The sequence below is a fragment of the Pieris napi genome, chromosome 20 (assembly GCF_905475465.1).
Source record: "Pieris napi chromosome 20, ilPieNapi1.2, whole genome shotgun sequence".
In the NCBI taxonomy this organism is placed as follows: Eukaryota; Metazoa; Arthropoda; class Insecta; order Lepidoptera; family Pieridae; genus Pieris; species Pieris napi.
In genome coordinates, this window is record NC_062253.1 from 9,962,433 (window position 1) to 9,977,110 (window position 14,678).

The following is a 14,678-nucleotide window of genomic DNA, read 5'->3' on the forward strand; positions in this document are numbered from 1 at the left end:
TTCCGTCCCGAATAGCAGAATAAGCAATAAAATATCGGATAAGTTATCGAATAACAATTAATTAATTAATTAATTTTACGAATGCAAAAACCATATGGTGCCATCTGTTGACAAAACTACGCATCATTTTACGTCGAATTCGTGTCAGTTCAAAAAAATTCCGATCTTGAGGTGAATGAGGAAATGCATAACCATGCTTTGATCCTGATCAAAAGATGTTGGATATCAGAAAGTGCTTAACATGCAGTATCGCCATATTGACGCTAGAGAGAAGATGCCTAATGTGTAAAACTGCCATTCTTCTTTCGCAATGGCAAGCAATAAAACATTTCTGTATTTGCAAAAAAGTTGTATTAATGTAATACTTAACATTAATGAAATCCTAAAATAAGTTAAATTAAAGTAACAACGATATTATAAGGTTGTAGGGCGGAACGAAGTTAGCCAGGTCAGCTAGTTAATAATAAATTAAATACCACCAACGCAAAAACATGGCGTATAGCAGCTACGACCTCATAGTAAAATTAAACACCTAGGCTTTAATAGCTAACAGAATAATTAGCAAAATTATATGCATCTATATGTAGAACAAAGGCAAGTGGAAAGCTGATCAGATAGGAATCTGGGGCATCCTCTTGCACAACCCGACCTCACTCGCATAACGCATTACGAATTTGCGCTACCTATTGTTAACTGTAATTATTCTAAATCAACTAATTGTGCATCTAATATTAATCTAATTAAATACAACTATATATGTTCATATATTGATATTCAACTCGAAGTCTCTGAACTTCGTAGAAACGCATATGCGTTCTCTGCTTCAATGAATATGTTTGCGATTTTATAAAAAATAACGGGTTTTTTTTTGTGTTCATAGCTAATATTCTATAAAGTTAGAGACAACTAAAAACAGCAGTACGTATTGTTTATTTTATTGATAAAAGAAAAAATATTCATGGAGAAACAAAATTATATTAGTAAAATTAATTAAATGTTTCAACTGATTTCAATGATTACTGATTTATCACGACTAAATAAGGTTAAGTTAAGTTTTAATAAATAAATTTTTTAACACAAGCGATAGTTTTCTAGTCAAGCCACGTGAAAGTAATATTTAAAGTGTAATCAATTTGTAAACCAAAAACTGGGCGTTTAAAGCTGTACTTCTCGGCTACGCCTTGATCTAATGTAAATTTAGAAACTTCAATTTATATATATTTTTGGTTATATCATATATATGTGTTGCTATAAATAAATGTTAATTTGTTACAGCGAACGAACCCGTCACGCAGCAAGCGGTTCACGTTCCAGTCAACAGTGCGACAGCTCGAACGGCGACGGCTCGCGGAAAAACTGTCCAAGGAAGCAGATTTGAAAGAGCAACAAAGGAAAACTGAGCTGGAAGCCATGAGGAGGTAAATTATCATAAAGATAATACATATATTATATAATATAGATAATATATATATTCGGAGATGTTCAAAATCTTCTTCTGGTTTTGCGTGTGTTAAATATAGATACGAAGTTTATTTGATTTTAACCTAAGCTATAGTTACGTTATACTTGCATTTGTGTCAAGAAATTGTGTAGACTTATAAGAATTCAAAATTTATCATTTTCAATACAAAAATACTAAATTTCAGGGTAGAAGAAGAGTTTCAGCGCAAACGTGCGAGAGAGAAGGCAAATATACGCCAACAGTTGCGACTCGTGAGCAGTGGTGCTAGTAGCATGCCCCCTTCTCACCACAATGTAAGTAATATAAATCAAAATCAAACCAAAATTGTTTATTTTATACCATATAGAAACTAGAGTTAAATATTATGTGTACCTATAGTGTTAAGTAAATACAAATTTCTTGTGCCCAGCTTTTCCTTTACTTATAAAATAAAAAATAAATCAGTGGCGCTACAACCACTTTAGGGGATTTCTAAATCTGTTTCATGATTTAAAAAAATCAATCAAATAGGCAAGGAGGTGATCAGCCTCCTGTGCCTGACACACGCCGTCGACTTTTTGGTTCTAAGACATGCCGGTTTCCTCACGTTAATACAAACACACTTCTAGCAAAAGACACTGTCCGTTAAATTAGCGTTTCATTCCAAACCCCATATCCTCTGTGATTACGGAACTATATTATTTATGTATTATTATTTGTTTATTTTGTAATCGTATTTAATTAGACCCGTGACGAGCCAGACGGCTCCTGCCGAGATTCACCAGACCGCACGAAAGACAGACAGAAGAACAGCAACGGCTCCGAGATCAGCGGACGCAGCAAGAGTTCCACACCGGTAACACTATATTAAAATTATTAATTTTGAGAGGTCAATTGCCGAAGTTAGCTCTGTTCTTTTCTTGATTGTACAGAGATTGATTAATTCCTTTTTTTTACGCAATAAACACGAAAGGCTTCTGACTTGTTGGATGGCAGCGTATAGCGTGTACAAAATGCATGCACTACTAAACTTATATAGAGTTTTTACAATCATTGCCATTGGAATGCTATTATGATTAGTTGACTGAATTAATTAGTAATTTTAGAGTGGTTGATAAGCTGTTTTGCTGCTGAACGTGATAAATATTAGCTAAACTTACTAATACAACTCTGGCGCCCATCATTATAAATTTGCAATGATGGCTCGCATCTCTTTCTCTAATGGGCAGTAAACATTGTTGGTACTTCTAAATATTTTGTTTAACAATAAACTAATATTATCTTCAGAACCGAAGCGTTGAGATGTCGGAATGGCGCAATGATAATGGCGCACGAGTGTACCGCGATTGGTGCGGCGCGTTCGCAACTCACGCGCATCCGCCCGCTTGCGCCCGTATGCATATGGCGACACAGAATCACGGTAATATCTTTAATATTTAGTGATGAATTTTATAATTTTAGGTTTAATGAAGTCATAATGACTAACATTAAATAGAAAAACGTAATAAAATAGATGAAACTTTAGTTCCAGGCATATATAAATTCACAAAAAGTAATAATCATAATAAAAAGACTTGGAAAGCAAGGAACAACTGACCTTCAGTCAGTCCTATGTACTTTGACTTGATCATAGCACGATTGTTTTTTTTTTATGATACAATAGAAAAACTTTGATAACTTTATAATTAACAATTTATAATAAAGAAACACTTTTTTACCGGATTGAAGTTATGTATTATTATAAATTTAAATTAATTATTATTATATATTAATTAATTTTGTTTTCTTTAAATGTATAAAAGTTATGGCAATAAAAGACAATTTATAATAAATTGAAGATAATCATTATTTATTTATTTTAGCTTAAAAAGATTAATTATATTTGGTATGTATTATTACAACTATGTAATGATTAAAAAATTAAATGTGACTTTGGCTTGTGCGATACTTATAGTATGTATCGAAAAATTAGACCAACTCAACCTAAGTAATTATTCAAAACCTTTACCAAAAACCTTAATTATTCTAAAACATTTAAGAGGTAATTTCGTATACGATAACAAATTGCGTTTCTAATAACCTGTTGTGTATAATTTTCTATTAAACATATACTCAATAGTTCACTTAACAGTCAATGAACATAAATAAACACAGTACGAGGACAACCACATATGCTAATTTTATTAAAATCAGTGACTATATAACATTTACTAATCATTGTTTAAAATAGAGGAGCTGTGTTGGCCTAGTGGCTTAAACGACTCGCAACACTGAGGCCGTGCGTTCGAATCACGGCTTTGCACCAATTAATTTTTCTTGCGCAGTTAATTAACACTTGCTCCTACGGTGAAGGCATATGTCAAAACTCTATAAGATGTCAGACACTGAAGGATTACCTACTTATCTATAAAATAAAAATTTGGGGTTGTAGCGACACTGGATTATTGTTTAAATTTCATGGTATTTTCAATTCTCTTGTAGATTGAATACTATTATATATAAAGGGATACTCTTCTTTAATAAAATCCCAGAGGCTGTTTTATCTCTGCCTTTTAATAAATTTCAGAAATGTATTAAAGAAAAGCTGTGTAAGGCTTACTATAAAGTTAACGATTATCTAGTTGATAAAAGGGCCTGGGACTAGTGCTAGACAGGCTACTTCTAATTAATTTGCGATATTTGTTTTAAAATAAGTGTTGTTTTATGATTTGCTATTTTAAAAGAGTACCGAGAGTTTTTACGCCGGCTTTTTCTCTCGGCCTACACCCTCTGTCTTCTTTTCCGATGCGTAGGGATGTCTACCGATTCAAATTTAATGACGTGGAATAAGTGATACCTGTATCTTATGTTTAATAATAAACATTTTCTTTTTTATACAATTGAAAATTCCATTCATAGATGTTAATATTTCTTTCGTTTAACTGAATAGAAGGAATGTTTTATTCTTAACGTATAATAGCGATAGGGTGGAAAGCGCTGTGCTTGCTGTCGGCAGACTCGGTCTCTTTATTAATAAATCCTTTTTTTATTAACTACTTGAACTTCTAAGGCAAGGCTTATCAATGGTCAACGGATGTGCAAAGGCACGTACAGTGACCGGCCTCGTTACACTGACACACATTTTGTCCGTTGTGGACACGTTCTTATAATCTGTACTTATTATTAGATCACTACAAAATATATTCCACTGATTTTTCTATTCATTTTTGTATAATCATTGAACACATAGGGATACATTTTTGTCTTACCAATTTTGAAATTACGCATTTTATGTTCTTTATCAACTTATAAGCTGCAACTTAGCAACATTCGATGCTATGCGGATGATAGCAATTGGGACACTCATTACACTGGCCGTGCAGGTATTTCTCGGGCAGTAGTCGATCAGTACCGGAACAAACTGCTGTCTGAATTCGAAACTCTGCTACGTGAAGTCTCGGTCTGGGGTAGACTAAACTAGTCAAATTAAACTTCAAGACGACACAAGATGGCGCGTTTTTCTTGCTTAAATAACAACACCCATTGTCGCTACTCTTCTCCTCGAAGACACTCTCCTTAAAACCATAGCCGGAAAAAAACACTTGACATATCAGACGTTCAGTTTCGCGATCATTTGGAAGAAAAGGCTCTAAGAAGCTTGGTGTGCTCAGCTATGCGCGACTATTTCACTCCGAGCTATCAATTTCAACTGTATAAAGTCGCTCCATATGAAGTACTGTTCGACAATATATATGTCGCAACTTAATTAGCCGTTCAACTAACCGCCTAGCCTTTTAACTAAACGGCGCCGTTTAACTAACGGCCTGAAAGATGTTCAGCCAATTGATCAAACAGCTAGGCTAAGACTTGGATCGATGACGTTTCATAGGTGGCTGCGACATATATATTATTTGTCAATTGTGTCTCTCTGCACACGATGGCTTTGAAGTACCAACTAGGAACGTAATTAAAATAGTTTATATCCGTTTTAGAATATTTTATATCATTATAGGTGTGGAGGGCTCTACGTTTTCCGGTAGCCCCCGGTCAGACAATTACCGCCTAGAGTTCGCCCGTGGCGTCCCATCCCCACGCACACCGCGCCCGCCGCGCCTGCTTACTACCAGATCACCATCGTCTTCCAGCTCAGAGATATCTTTGAGACAACCCATCAAAATAAGGTAATGCATTTAAACTGTGAAAAAAGAAAATTAATATAAACGGTGAAAAAGTTATTTTAGTGTCACTTTGACAGTAACAAATGACAATACAAGTTGAGGTTAAAAGATCTGTTAATTTTAATTAATAATTGGTTGATTATTTAGCATGTTTAAGAAAAAAATGCATTGTCTCCTTCTTTACATAAACTACATAAATCAGTTTTGATGCAATCTTTTAAAGTATTAAGTCTCTTTCTGTCAAATTGTTTTACCGAATAAAAAGAGGCCGTTGACATCTTTAAAGAATGCAATTTGATTGGTTTTTCATGAAGTAAATTTAGCCACGAAAGAGTATTAACTGTAAGATTGAACGACAGATTATTTCATATTCAAAGTAAAGTAAAAGTAAAAATCATTTAATCATATAGGTAACATAATGTACACTTATGCCTCGTCAGTAAAGAAATACATATTAATGCTTCTAATTTTACATTTACTACAGTCTACAATAAACAATAAACTCTCCGCCACTCTTTTTAATCGCCATTTTTTTTTTGTTTTACAAAATGTTTGTAAAGAGCTGCATCCATTACACCATGTCCCATGTGACATTTTAAATAATTAATAATAATAACATAAATTAAAAACAAAGATTTGTCCTCTATCAGCAGGAGACATGGTGAAATAAAGTCACATTAAGCGAAAATCAAGATGCATGTATTTGATTTTGCCCGCATGTAAGTTTCTGCTTCAAACGTAAGGAATAGTGAATCGTATTTATAATAGGCATGTTTAGTAGAAATAACAATGGTTATTTTCCTCAAGGTGGTGAAGGAGATTCCGTAGTGCTTTATCTAACCGCTTTTCCAAAGGTGAGTGCTGTATATTAAAAATTTATTGGATTTAGCTTTTATTACTGAGTTCTATCAACGGTTGATCTGTATACAAAACTGCCTCTGTTACTTCTGAATTTAAAATCTGTCATCATTTATATAAAACCTAGTTGTTTTTTTTATAAAAAAATTTCCCAATATCCCCGACTCTTGTGGTGCGGGACCTTATTTTATACATTTACCAGCTGACCCGGCAAACGTCGTTTTGCCATGTATATCATTTATAATAAAAAAATAGGGGTTGGTTGTAGAGGGGAGAAAGTTAGGGGTTGTATGTATTTTTTAATGCTGTATCATAACAATATCAATATCTAAAAATAAAAAAAAAATATTTAGGGGTTTTAATATTTAGGGGGGACTACCCTTAACATTTAGGGGGATGAAAAATAGATGTTGTCCGATTCTCAGACATACTCAATATGCACACAAAATTTCATGAGAATCGGTCAAGCCGTTTCGGCGGAGTTTAAATACAAACACCGCGACATGAGAATTTTATATATTAGATTTTGTACAAACATATATACAATTATACATACATTAAGAAATTTCCTAATATATATATATCCATACATACAATTACATATATTACTACATATTTCTATATTATATTCATGGGCTAGTCTCACCCCGTCTCACCTCTGCTACGCTCTTGTCAGTGAGTGACACATCTCACTACCTTAGTACAGAAATCTTCCAGTTGCGATCAGCCTTGCGATTCTGTAACTCACTTTTCGAACTCACACAGCGGTTTTTGCTCAACAATAAACTACAAGCTCCCTCCTTATCAGAATGCCAAATCATAAAATGACTGCTTCACGACTGATTTGAGAGCGACCGCCGCACTGATGCGAAAACCGCTGTGTGAGTTCGAAAAGTGAGTTACAGAATCGCAAGGCTGACCTAGTTGTTTTAAAAGTTGTAATGACTAAGTTTAAGGATTACATGCATTTAGCATGATTAATACTAATACTAATCAGCATTAAGGTTAGTTTTAAAAATAGTTTACCAAACATTTATTTAGTAAAAAAATAGTTTCCGCCCTATGCGTCGGGGTAATTTATAATCGAACCTTTGAATTATTTGTTACTAGGATGTATAATAAATAATAAACTGTGTAATTTTAAATAAGTACTTGCTTATCAGTACAAGACAAATGCTTTATATCCCTTTTTTTAAACTACGTTACGGTATTAATGATTATTTGCGTGAAACATTATAATTACTATTAATTTGATAACGTTAAAATATATTATAATAATGTGTTATTTTATCACTTAGATTTTACTATGATGATATGGCTAATATGTAAAACTCCTTTTAAGACAAATTTGTGGCATTAGCGAAGTTTAGATTGTACCACCATATTCTTGCAATTAAATTATTATTATAAAGGCAAGTACATAGAATGTATGAATTGTTGAGTTCGTTCCACAGATCAACCTATAATTCAATAAAGTGATTACACTCTAACATACTTTACAGTCACGAAACATATTAACCCTTCAATGCATTACAGTGAACCGAAAGAGGAGCCCATCGTGCCCATACTGCGGCCTTCCAGACCAGCCAGGAATATTGTTGCAATTCGCTGAAAACTTAGTTTAACATGTATGGTGATTTATTTAGCAGGTTCTTTTATGATTTAGTGGTGCTTATTTGAACCTATTTAAAAAAAACTAAATTTACGTTCAGATTCGGTGATTATAGGTGAGACATATTGTTTTAAATATTGTTAGACAGTTATAAATATTGTTATTTCTCTTTATTTGAGTTAAGTATATCACTGCAATAAATACTTCGATCAGTAAAGTAGTTTTGTATATTAACAAATAGCTGTCTTCCAATGTATAATAGCTTTAACATAGATGTTACGGTGCTAAACTTTCCATATGTATATGTTGGTTTTATATAAGGTTCTCTGTAATACCACATTTAAAGTGAATCCTAAAACATTTTCATAATAATATACAAAACAATATATTGATGGCGCGACATTTTTGTTACTGGTAGTACTTCTCTGTATAGGACTCTGTCTGTGAGTTTAAATGCGGCATTATGTGATATGTGTCAGCAATTCCACATGTATACTGAATAGAGAAAGTAGACAGGAACCTCACTTCTCGTCGGAGTCACGTGCGAATGAGAAGGTATGAGTTTGCTTCTCTGTTCGCCTTCTGTAATCGTGTAGACGCGATATTAGCAATAAGAAATAATATGGGGTAAAATTGACCCATTCGTGCAGTGACTAGGTTAGCTATTGAATAGTCATGCGACAACATCATTACGAAAATCGATATTTCAATATAAAAAATATATTTTTCTTCACGTTTTTATTAAGTCCCACGTTCATATATCATTTCAATTGATTTGACGAGTCGGTAAGAACTTTTTACTGCATTTGGGAATCAAATGAAATACTTTTTAAATGCAATAAACTTTGTAAGCATATGACTATTGGTAATTGCTACGGTGTTTCTAATTCTTGTAATTGCTATAATTCTTTATTCCGTTTAATATTTGTATAATTTTGTTGTTTAAGACTAATTGTATCGCCCTTTACATGTAATAATAGGTGCAATAATCAATAATACCATATGATTTAAGACTGTAATTACCACATACCGAATATTTAACAATACATAGATTTAAGCCCAATAAATTAAGTTTTATATGTAAATAGTAAATCTATCGAAAATTATATGATATTTACAAAATTGTGTTTCTTTACCAATCCTATATAGTTAACACACTAGTATCAATGTCTCTAACCATGAGGTATTAATTCGGCGAATTATTTTTCTGTCTACACAATGAAGACATTGCTATGAAGCCGCTTGAGCTTTAACCCAAGATTCGACGGCGTTGTTAGGCATAAATGGCCGTAAGTATATAAGAACATAGTACCAGCAATCTAAGTTTTATAAAATATACGACTAACCCATTCTGAAATAAAAAAAAAAATGGGTAAAAACATATGAATTACTATAATTGGCCATATAAAAAATTAATATCTGTTGCAAGCTATATAATTAAAGACTTAACATAAGATTTTAGGGATGCTTAAATATTTTGTTTGACATAAAATATTACCATAATAAGTTTGCTACACAAGTCCACGTTCATACAGTGATGGAGCATGCGTCGTTTTCATAAAGTTCTTCCATCAGTAAAAGCTACGCAAATTTAATTATTTATAAAGCTCATGAATATAAAACTCGAGAGATATTGTTCTTATAATAGAATTGTTTTGGATATTACAGGCAGTATAAATGCAGACTCAGGCATATGTTTGTATAGTCATAGCTAAAATAAACGAGATTTTGTTATTGCTATCGTTGTGTTCTTAAGCTACGTAGCGCTGGAGTAGTTTTCTATCTTTACTGAGAGTAAGGGTAAGATTACTGCTAAGAACGAGTGCTGTGTACTAAACTAAATAGACGACTTTTTTGTAAATTGTCTATTGCAAAAGAGATGTAAGTGAAATAAAATTGTAATCTCTCATATGACAACTGTAGAGCACTTAACTAACGTGCACTAATCCTAGTAGTAAACACTAGTTTAAAAAAAACTTGCCAATGGGCATTATAAAGTCTATCAACAAATACACAATACTAACATTAAAAACGAAATATACACTCTTTAATGGGCAAACAACTTGCTTTATATTTAATGAGTACAAACATAATTCTTACAAAATAAAAATTTGTTATTTAAAAAACGAGACGTATAAATGATTGCAAAACTGTAAGAGGAGAAAATAACAGGGAAATGTGAATTAGTACACATTCTTGTAATAGCAGCGTTAGAACCTAGGACGGGACAAAAATGACAAAAGGTTTAAAAGTAAAGTGCCTGAATGTATTGTTAAGATGCCTTCATTAAATTGTTATTATATTTTTTAACACCTCACTGTATGTACAGAAATATAATACAACTGATATAATTAAAGAAAAAGTAGCGCAACTGGCGGTTTTATCGCTTCGAGCGATCTCTTCCTGGCAACATCTGTGAGAAAAAATTAAATAAGGTAAGTGCAAGAAGTGCTCAAATAAATAAGACATAGTCATTTAGACAACATTTAGGGAACGAAATTTGTTTTGTTTTAGGCTTTGGCCTACGACGTAGTACACGTACTATGAACGGGTGTTATATCTTTCACTGGTATACTATACTTCATTGAAAGGGTTGGAAAAACTTTCAAGCTTTAGTAGTGAGTTTAACTCGTGGATATAACACGTACGTATAAAAAAAATACTTTACTTTTTAAGTATATTTATTATATACGAAACTTTTAAAGTCTTATACTTAAGTCGACTACAAATTAGCTTGAGTACATGAGCTTTTAATTAAAATGTAATCTAAATTTAGTTTTTATATCTAATGGGATATTTTTTATTGATTATCGCATAATTAAATCAAATAACTATTTAATGTTATCACTCTCTCGTCACTTTGAAAACAAAACATGACATAGCGTAAGCTTATAATGATTTTGTTTTTTGATTAAATTCAAATTGTTATTCTTTATTTAAACTATAAGTTGACGATTTGACTTTAACAGGTTTTTAAAAGTACCGGGAAGGTTTCCGCAACTTTATTTTTTGCTAAGCCAGAAATTGTATTTACAACGATATAGATTTTTAAATAATAGGTATATATGTACCTAAAATATCTCCAAATACTAAGTATTTTATTATTTATTAGAACATGAGACAATGCAATTTTTTTTTAACTTTTTAGCTTTAATTAATGACAGTATAAGTCAATCAAGCTGTTGCCCGACATACCGGAACCGGGTTCCCAGCCCGCCCTTCGTGGGGACAGCCCCATTAGGGTTCAAGTCATGGAGAGCACAAAGACCCAGAACGTTACAGTGGAGGAGTTGCTTGAGGATCGGGATCCGAATAATTTAAATCAACATGTTCAGGTAATAATAATGGTCTTAGTATTAGTTAACCATTTAGGTCTCACACAAGTCAATTTCTTACTTATCTTTGCCTTGTTCGAGCTAATTTAAATTGCGCACAGAGGCTCAATATTGTATATAAATAGCCTTGTAATCTGTATTTACAAATCTTATTTTATTTTAACTAAAGCTCTGCCTTGCGATTCTATAACTCTGCGATAAGGAGGGAGCTTGTAGTTTATTGTTTATCAGAATGCCAAATCGTAAAATGACTGCTTTACGACTGATTTGAGCGCAACCGCCGCTGCGAAAACCGCTGTGAGAGTTCGAAAAGTGAGTTACAGAATCGCAAGGCTGTCTCTATATGACAGCGTGAATGGTCTGGCAGAGAAAGAATGTCCTAATGTCCACATATAATATGTTATTGTTGGCACGGTGTTAAGGTTAGCAATTACCACGTAAATAAATTAATCGTATTACCATTTATTGATTTTAATTTTCAATTACAATTTTTAAAGAGAAATATAAAATATGCTGCTTAATGCTATAAAGCGATACTTTCTAGGCAACCCTATTACTAAAAAATCACTGTTACAATTTACGGCTATTATAATATGTTTTCCAATGAAATTGCTTCGAGAGCAAAAAACAAAAGCATAAATGTAAAACACACGACGGAAGTTCATTTACATTCGCAATAGCTATAATAACATTAGAAAACGAACAACACAAGGTGACTTATAATAAATTCGTAGTTAAATGGAAAAAAAAGTGCAGAAACAAAGTACATATGTCAGAAGTGAAACTTCTTTGGCAAACTAATTTTTAAGTCTTGTTCATATTTATACAAATCTAAATCTTTAGATTTCCGAGACTAAAAGGGAGGGAAAAAGGAAGATATGTTAGGAATTTAATTGTTATTAAAATAGTAAGTGTCGAAAATTAATACAAATTATAAATTTATTTTTTTTATTTTATTTCTTCGATTCTTACAATTACGAATGTTAAAAACACGTGATATTTTAATTTACAATTCGTCATTTGAGATTTCAATAAATTATTTTGCATATAATATAAAATACTTATATTTCATAAATTCTTCTCACTCTCTCTCTCAATCGCTCTCTCACTTTTCTTTGCCTAAACGTTGCACATCTTCGTGACGTTTTAGTAAAACTTCACCCTCATGCGAAAGAAGTTTCACTTCAAAAATGTAATATATCAAACCTTAAAAACTGTATACATATCGATCGTCCTGCCTAAAATAATTATGAAATTTATAACAAAGAAAGCGTGATTTAACACGGAGAATAAAATAGCAGACCATCGCGTGACCTCACGCGCTGCTCGCTTGAAAGGGTGTTTGAACGCTAAATTACTTCAACGGTCAAATATTTTTAACGCTTCAGCTAAAAGCGCTTATTCTTGAAAGGTCAGTGGTAAAATATAACCTTCTGAAAACTTCTTCGTTTCTAGTACTTTAGTTTTAATTACTTCTTAGCTTCGAGTATTTAAGAATACCCGCCGTCTATCTTCTATCTATACCAAATCTATAAAGAGGAAACATTTGTGTTTCTTATGAAATTATATATTTATATTCAGTAAGTCTGAGTCGGCTACTATCTATCTTTCAAACCCTTAAGTGATAAGGGGTGTCCACCCCAAAATTTTTTTTTTGTTTTAGGATTTTTTATTGATTTTTTTATGATACAGCATACAAAAATACATACAACCCCTAATTTTCAACCCTCTACTATCAACCCCTTTTTTATTATTGTAGATAGATATTTTATTGAACTAAAAAAAGATTTCCTAGAAATAATATACATAGAAAAACAAACGTTTGCCGGGTCAGCTAGTAATTGTATAAAATTACGTCAATTATTAATTATTATCAATTACACAACATAATAATTCGTGTAAGGGAAATTCTACAAATAAATCTCTTCTCTAATATAGAAAAAATTGCATTTGAATTTTAGTTTTTATTTTAACAATTTCTCAAGCTTAAAATTCCTGGACTGATTAAAAAAAATATTTCATTACTTGTCGGACTGTCGGAATGTCGGACATTCTACGTAAATGATGTTATGAATATAAAATTTATTAGAAGTAAAATCTGTATATTGATTAGATTAAAAATGTAATTGTGTATCCAATAATTTGAAAGGACGTAATTAAAAACTAAGAAAACTAAGTAAAATAAAACTTTTATGTTAATAAAAATATATCTATAGTCCGAAATGGTAGACTTTGCACTACCACGAGCTCGGTATCAACGAGAGCGAAACCGCGGGGCATTGCTAGTATCATGTGTTTGACAGACACCGTATAATAAATGATTATTTTTCAGTTATTATGGGATGATGTAATCGGGGAACCTGAAGGCGGTAGAAGTCCTGAAAGCGCGTGGCGGGTTAGCAGGTTTTGCTTCAAACAATCGCGGCGATGCTGCTACACTGTGCTTTCTATACTCCTTGCACCTCCTTGTGCCCTGGTACTAGGATGCGGATTTGCATGCCTTGCTTTTGAGGTAACTAACTAACTGGCAAGTGAGAGTAATGATTAATGTATATTTTTATCTGTTTTTCATTAAATGAACTTTATATTTTTAGCAAATATGGTGCGCGACGCCAGGTTTGCGATGCTTGAGAGTGTATTGCTTCTCAATAAGGTCTCTTTGTCAATCACTTTTGGCTGCAACTGTCACTCCAACCATGGAATCTATCGGCCATCTCTGTAAACATATCAGAGTTAATATGAGAAAAGACGCGCCTGAAGAAAAGGATCTACTTATAATATAAATTGAACTAACCCATTTTCCATTATTTTACGAATTACAAAATTTTAATTACACTGTAAAAAGCTTTAAGAAAAAAATCAACTATATTTTGCCGTTTTATTTGCAATCTTATATATCAAATTCTCGTGTCACAATGTTAGTTACCATATTCCTCCGAAACGGCTTTACCGATTTTTATCAAATTTTGTATGCATATTCAGTAGGTCTGAGAATCGGCTACTATTTATTTTTCAAACCCTGAAGTAATACCAAAAAAAAAAGGTGTTCATACCAAAAAAAATATTTTTTTTTTAGACAAACATTTTTGTTTTTATTTTGTAAGATACAGCATACAAAAATACATACAATCCCTAATATTCATTTTGTATTATTGAAGATAGTTATTTTTATTAAGCTAAAATGTTTCCTAGAAATAATATACATGGCAAAACAAACGTTTGCCGGGTCATCTAGTTTTATTTATAAATTTCTCATTTGAAATTCGTATAAGAGA

The 14,678-nt window shown here is 32.3% G+C and overlaps 2 protein-coding genes across 4 annotated transcripts in view; both read left to right on the forward strand.

Annotated features, from left to right (window-relative positions):
• LOC125059688 overlaps positions 1-8,122 on the forward strand; it is a 119,041-nt gene extending 110,919 nt beyond the window's left edge. For 2 of the 3 annotated variants that reach the window (XM_047664232.1, XM_047664233.1), the window contains exons 15-20: positions 1,276-1,418; positions 1,647-1,755; positions 2,187-2,297; positions 2,729-2,861; positions 5,433-5,601; positions 7,993-8,122. In XM_047664232.1, coding sequence (XP_047520188.1) covers positions 1,276-1,418; positions 1,647-1,755; positions 2,187-2,297; positions 2,729-2,861; positions 5,433-5,601; positions 7,993-8,068 — 741 coding nt within the window. In that variant the 3' untranslated portion in view covers positions 8,069-8,122. Of the gene's footprint in view, positions 1-1,275; positions 1,419-1,646; positions 1,756-2,186; positions 2,298-2,728; positions 2,862-5,432; positions 5,602-6,405; positions 6,453-7,992 lie in introns of all 3 variants that reach the window. The other variant, XM_047664234.1, reaches the window with a different exon arrangement.
• Positions 8,123-10,690: 2,568 nt separating this feature from the next.
• Positions 10,691-14,271, forward strand: LOC125059709 (caveolin-3-like). Its single transcript, XM_047664254.1, has 4 exons — positions 10,691-10,712; positions 11,217-11,403; positions 13,736-13,915; positions 13,998-14,271. The coding sequence occupies exons 2-4, from the start codon at positions 11,320-11,322 to the stop codon at positions 14,184-14,186; spliced, it is 453 nt and encodes a 150-aa protein (XP_047520210.1). The 5' UTR covers positions 10,691-10,712; positions 11,217-11,319; the 3' UTR covers positions 14,187-14,271.
• The last annotated feature ends 407 nt before the right edge of the window (positions 14,272-14,678 follow it).